This window comes from Crocuta crocuta, unplaced genomic scaffold (assembly GCF_008692635.1).
Source record: "Crocuta crocuta isolate KB4526 unplaced genomic scaffold, BGI_CrCroc_1.0 scaffold327, whole genome shotgun sequence".
In the NCBI taxonomy this organism is placed as follows: Eukaryota; Metazoa; Chordata; class Mammalia; order Carnivora; family Hyaenidae; genus Crocuta; species Crocuta crocuta.
This window is the reverse complement of record NW_027529176.1, coordinates 774,681-780,706: the sequence shown is the minus strand read 5'-3', so window position 1 is coordinate 780,706 and position 6,026 is coordinate 774,681. Positions and strand designations below refer to the sequence as shown.

The following is a 6,026-nucleotide window of genomic DNA, read 5'->3' as shown; positions in this document are numbered from 1 at the left end:
GGGGGGGGGTGGCGGGGGGTGGAGTCGGAGAGGTGACTGATCATGGAGGGCCTTGAATGATCTAGCACTTAAAATAGGACGGTGAGCTGGTGGGCATTTTAACTGGTACACGCCGCAGACGTTGGAGGGGGAAGGCTGGCATCAGGAGGCCAGCCGGGAGGCTCCCGCGATGATGGGCCACGAGCGGGCCCTGGGCACAGGCGAAGGTGCGGCACGCGGGTGGGAGGCAGGGCGGGCGGGAATCACAAGTGCTGAGGCCGACTGCTTGCCTGGGGCAGACACTCCGCCCCGGGTGCCCCGGGGGACCGGAGTCTGGGGTCCAGGCCGGGGAGGGGTGGGGCGTGGAGCTGGTCCCCGGTGCCCCCGAAACCCGGCTCGCTGAGGACGAGCAGAGGGCAGACGAGGTGGGACGCGCGGCATCTGGGGAAACCAGGTGACCAGGGGCCTGATGCCGAACCAGACGGTTCCGTCCAGGAGGGGCGCCCCGCCGTACGGGTGCCGCCCAGCGGCCAGGAAGCCGGCGAGAGCGGAGGTGGGCCCTGCAGTGTGGGCGCCCCTGCCGAAGCCTGGCTGGAGAGAGTGGAGGAGGAAGAGGAGGAAACGGAGGGAGGTGACGAGTAGATCCACCTTAGACGGACGTGGAGGAGAGACGTGGGGGCCCCCACGCGGGAACCTGATTCCCAGGTCTTGGGTGGGGGCGCGGCTGCCGGGGGGGCCCGGGCTGTGCTGAGGCTCCTGCGGCTCCGGGCTCTGCGGCTCCTCTCCCGTGTCACCCGGACCCTCGGGGGAAACGCCGGCTGGCCAGGCGCCCCGGGCCCCATCTGTGTCCCTGCTTCCTCCTGGCGGCTCCGCCCGGCCCCCCCTGACCTGCGCACCCTGCCCTTCCCTTTCAGGCTCTCCCTCTCCGCGCCCGTTGGCCCACACTTGAATTGTGTCTGACCCTAAAGCAAAAATCTCCAAAAAGCTGAAATGAGAAATCATGAAAGATCCGACTGGTTGATTTGATTGTGCAATTTTAATGTATTCATCTGGAAAACGCAAGTAACAAAACTTGAAACAAAAGTAAAGTGAGGTGCCTCTTGCCACACAGTCCCTGGGCAGACATCAGCCCAGGGACTTCGGGGAAGGGGGATGTGACGACGTTTCCGAGGGGCCTTAAGGAAGGCGGATTGAGGGGTGCGCATGAAGGACGTCTAGAACGCCTATTTTCAGGGGGAGGAATCGATACTAATGATGTATGTAGTCTAACGCCCAACATCACTCACCGTCAGGGAGAAGCAAACCAAAGCCACCAGGAGGGGTCACCCGCACCTGTCACAATGGCCGGAGGCCACAGCACAGGCAACAACAGGTGCTGGCGAGGACGTGCAGAAAGGGGAACCCTCGTGCGCTTTGTGCAGCCACCCTGGAGAACAGCATGGAGGGTCCTCAAACAGTTAAAAACAGAACGACTCTTCAATCCAGCAATTGCACTACTAGGTATTTACCCAAAGGATACAAAAATCAGATTCGAAGGGGACACATGCACCCCGATGTTTATAGCAGCGCTGTCAGCGATAGCCACGTTGTGGAAAGAGCCCGAGTGTCCACCGATGGATGAAAGGATAAAGGAGATGTATGTATATACACACAATGGAGGAGTACTCAGCCATACAAAACTGAAACCTTGCTATTTGCAACAACATGTATGAGGCTAGAGAGTATTGTTCTAACCAAGATAAATCACTTGTCAGAGAAAGACAATATGATTTCACTCCTATGTGGAATTTAAGAGACAAAACAAACAAGCAAATGGGGGGGAAAAGAAAGAAAAAGAAAGGAAGAGAGAGGCAAAGCAAGAAACAGACTCTGAACTCCAGAGATGACACTGCTGGTCACCAGAGGGGAGCGGGGTGGGGGATGGGTGAGCTGGGGGGTGAGGATGAAGGAGCACACTTGTCGTGATGTATGGAAGGGTCGGTTTTCTATGCTGTTCTCCAGAATCTAATATTACACGGTATGTTAACTGGCTGGAATGGAAATTGAAAACTTAATAAAAAAAGATGTCTGTAGTAGAATTAACTGTCGTTGGGAAAACTGGAGTCGACCTGATGCCCAGCGACTTGAGGAGGCTCCATGTGGTGGCGCGTGCCCGAGCCCGGGAACCGCGACGGCCACGGAGTGCCGTCCTCGGACAAGGGTGTCCCGGGAGGGCCCAGCTGGACGACGAGGTGGACGGACGGACACGGGCCACAGAGAAGGCCCAGGAGCGAAGAACGGCGTTTACAGTTTTAACTGATTGGAAGAAAATCAAAGTAATACTATTTCTGGACATGTGGAAAGTACGGGAAATTCAGGTATCAGCGTCTCCGAATGGAGTTTTACTGGCACAGACCCCAGCACGTGCTGGCACCGCAGCCGCGAGGGGAGTGGTTACAAGGGAGGCCGGTCGCGACGCCGTGTTCACCTCCCGCCCTTCACAGACAAGGTCCACTGACCCCTGATGGCTAAACTCGCGGAGAAAGTCAAGTCAACACGGAGCTTTTCCTTGCGACTGGGCGGGAGGAGCTAGGACTGCCGACCGCTTTTCCTCTTTCTTCCGACTTTCCGCTCGCTCTCTGCGGTGCGCGCCTTCTGCTTTTGTGGGGGTAGTTTTCACACTGCACTGCCCCCGGCTTCCGGGCCCCCAGGGCTTTTCCCCAAAAACAGTGGTCATTCAAGGGCACTCTCCTCAGGAACTCAAGGGAAAGGGGCTCTCGGGCCCCCCACAGGGACCCAGGAGCGGGAAGCGGCGCATCTGGGCGGGTCCTCCTGCATGTGCGGTCACTGTTCCCGGGGACACCGCGCAGCCAGGGACCCGCCCAGGCCTCCCGGCGGGTCCCCCACCTGGCAAAGCTCGGCTGTCCCCACCGGACGGTGGTCAGGAGACCCAGGCCCACTGCTCCCGCCCCCCCCCCCGGGAATGGATGGGTCAGCTTGGCAAGCTGGGGGGGCACCACCAGGAGACCCTCCTCAGTGAGGGGTCAGCAGCTCAGTGCAGTGGGCACGTGGAGGGCCGGGCAGCGGTGGGTGGTCCCAGTGACTTGGGGAGGAGGCAGGGGTGCAGAGAAGTGAGCGAGGGGAACAAGACTGCCTCAGAGGCTGGAGAGGCAAAGGGCCAGGCCCTTCGGTGGGATCCGCCGCGTCGCCCCGCAGACCCCATCTGCGGGGGAGGATCGTTGCCCGGCCCACCCAGGAGACGAGGCTCAGAGCTGGTCAGCTTGTCAGAGGCAGGCAAGACCCTGGGGTCTCCCCGAGTGGGGCTGCCAGGGGTCTCAGTGCTTTCTCTGTGTCCCCCAGGTGTCTTCCTGCCCCCGTCCCCAGCAGCAGCAAATGAGCCTGTCCTGGAAGAAGTGGGCGTTATGGCTCTGGCACCCCTGGCCGACATGCTAAACAGCCCGGAGCCCGGCCCCGCGGCAGGCCCCCTCGTGAGCCCCCTGACGGGCCCCCTCAGCACCCTGCTGCCTGCTCCAGGGTCCATGCCACAGAGCGGCCCGTTCACCAGCGTCCTGCCGAGCTCCTGGAGCAGCCACCTGGCCAGCCTCTTGGCGGCGCCCCCAGGAAGCACACTGGGCAGTTCTATGGGCCAGCTCTCCACCGGCCCCCTGACCCCGACCAGCGCCCTGGCCGGCCTCAGGGTGGCGCCCCCCGGAGGCACGCTGGGCAGTTCCATGGGTCAGCCCTCCACCGGCCCCCTGACCCCGACCAGCGCCCTGGCCGGCCTCAGGGTGGCGCCCCCCGGAGGCACGCTGGGCAGTTCCATGGGTCAGCCCTCCACTGGCCCCCTGACTCTGGGCAGCGCCCCGATGGGCCCTGTGACAGGCCCAGTGGCCATCTCTCTGAGCAGCCCCCTGCCCACCTCCACAGCTGCCCCTCTAGGTGTTTCTCAGAACCTTCTGGCCAACCCCATGAGCAATCAGGTGCTGTCGGAGGCCCCAAGGGTGCGGCCCACAGAGCCGTTCGGAGGATACCCCTCTGGACTCCATCCCTCCGCTGCAGCAGGGCCTGCTGGCACCACCAAAGGTACCCGGTGCACGGAGAGGGGCAGCAGGGCACCCCCAGCCCCCGCAAGGCCGGTCCTTGGTCCTGCCTTGCTCTGACCCTCCTTCTCTCCTCTCTGTCCCACAACGTCACTAGTCCCAACGTCTGCCGAGCACCCGCCGCCGATCCAGAACCTGGAGCCCCTCAGCATGACGTCTGTGGGCGCGCCCATACACAGCTCCACCCCCGTCGGGACCTCGGCTGCATCTGGCCCCGGGACGGCCTTCTCCTACGGCACCTCAGACGCTGAGAGCCAGCCCGGTGCCCCCCAGGGACAAGCAGTTCCNCCACCCCCCCCTCCCCTCCACGAAATCCCCACTCCCCACCTCGAACCTCATCCTCCCCGGCTTCGGTGAACGACCCCCGGGGTCCACGCGGCACAGAACCATCTCGGAAAAGCATCATGGAGCTGGAACGGAAGCTGGCCCACCGAAAGAGCAACAAGCTCCCCAACAGCCCCCGAGGTCAGTGAGCAAGTTCAACACAAGTGCCGGGGTCTCCCCTGAGGCCCCAGCCTGGCTGCTGAGCACTCCCCACCCCTGTTGTCCCCAGAGTCGAGGCAGATGGCCTGGGAGCGGCTGGTGGGGGAGATCGCCTTCCAGCTGGACCGCAGGATCCTGTCCAGTATCTTCCCGGAGCGCGTGCGCCTCTATGGCTTCACCGTCTCCAACATCCCAGAGAAGATCATCCAGGTGCCCGGTCCCACTCACCACCAAAGGCCCTGCCCTGTCACCCGGCAGGGGTGGGGAGGTGCTGGCCTTGGAGGAGCTGCCCAGGGGTGGGGGTGGGGGGGACGCACGGGGCTGAACACCGTTCTTCCTCCATGTCAGGGCGCCCTCGGACTCTGGTGAGTTGGCGTGCAGTGGCCAAAAGGTGTCCACGCCATCTGGCAGCAGGAGCCTGCGGTCCTCGCCACGTGGCCTCCCCAGGGACAGGGCAGGGTGGGGCCCCGAGCATGGTCCGGTCTGCACTGCCCCCGCCTTCGTCACTGCTGTGGCTTCCGGTTGGCCAGCCCTCACTCCCCCCACTGACAGATCGATGCCTTCCCCACCCGACGGGTGCCCTCCAGAGCCTCAGGGACCGCAGGCCCAGGCTCATTCCAGTACATTCTTGGCACGCCATCCACTGAGCCTGGTTCCCGTGAGGGGCACGGCAGACGGGGTTTCTCAAACGTCCTGGGCGCCCCTACCTTGCCTCAGTTGCAGGACGCTCTCTACGGCCGTGGGAGGGGGGCAGGCGGGGGGTGCAGGCTGTGCTTGGCTGGGGGCCCGGAGGCGGCTGTCTAGAACCATCGCCTGTGCCCCCTCCCCCACCAACGCGCCAGCTCTGCCTGAGACCCCACACCTGGGGCGGGAGAGGAACGCCGTTTGGGCTCTCCCTGGGCAACAGGCCTCTGTGCTCCTGGCAGCTTTCTCTCCGGCGTCTTTATCTGTAGACCACAGACCTGGTGTGTGACTGGCAGGAATCGCCCGGTTACCGTGGGCTCATCCGGGTCCAGGCTTGAGCTCGCCTTTTCCTTTGATCAGTGTGTCCTTTGGTTCAGTTTTCAATTTTAACGTGGTCAGAATGATCTACGTTTCCCTTTACCTGTTTGTACTTTACCCTTCACGTCTCCCTTAAACCTAGAGTGGTAGCGAGCAACGGGAGCTGCCCAGCCCGGCCCCTCGCCCCTCTCTGCTCCCTCTCCGGCCCCTCTCCACTTATCGGGAGCCAGTGCCTCTGCCCAGGACCCCCCAGTCACAGCACTAGGTGAGAACCCTTTGAGGAGAGCAGGAAGATGAGGGCGGCATGTACCGAAGCCACCTTTGTCCTGGCGTCTGAGGACGTCAAGGAGCTTGGCGCCCCTCGGCCAGCGCCTGTGGGGGAGGGGCTGTGGCTGGCACCGAACGCTCATTCCATCTCCAATCCCAGAAGCATTGGCCCCTTTCACCTTCCATCAACAATGACCAGTGCTGCCAGGGTCATAC

General features: G+C 62.8%; 1 protein-coding gene across 1 annotated transcript in view; it reads left to right on the top strand.

Moving 5' to 3' along the window:
- The window catches only part of SPATC1 (spermatogenesis and centriole associated 1), a 22,351-nt gene that overhangs the window by 10,903 nt on the left and 5,422 nt on the right, over nucleotides 1-6,026 (top strand). The window contains 4 exon segments of the mRNA XM_077758130.1: nucleotides 3,319-4,041; nucleotides 4,156-4,356; nucleotides 4,359-4,523; nucleotides 4,612-4,751. Of these exon segments, the coding sequence (XP_077614256.1) occupies nucleotides 3,319-4,041; nucleotides 4,156-4,356; nucleotides 4,359-4,523; nucleotides 4,612-4,751 (1,229 nt within the window).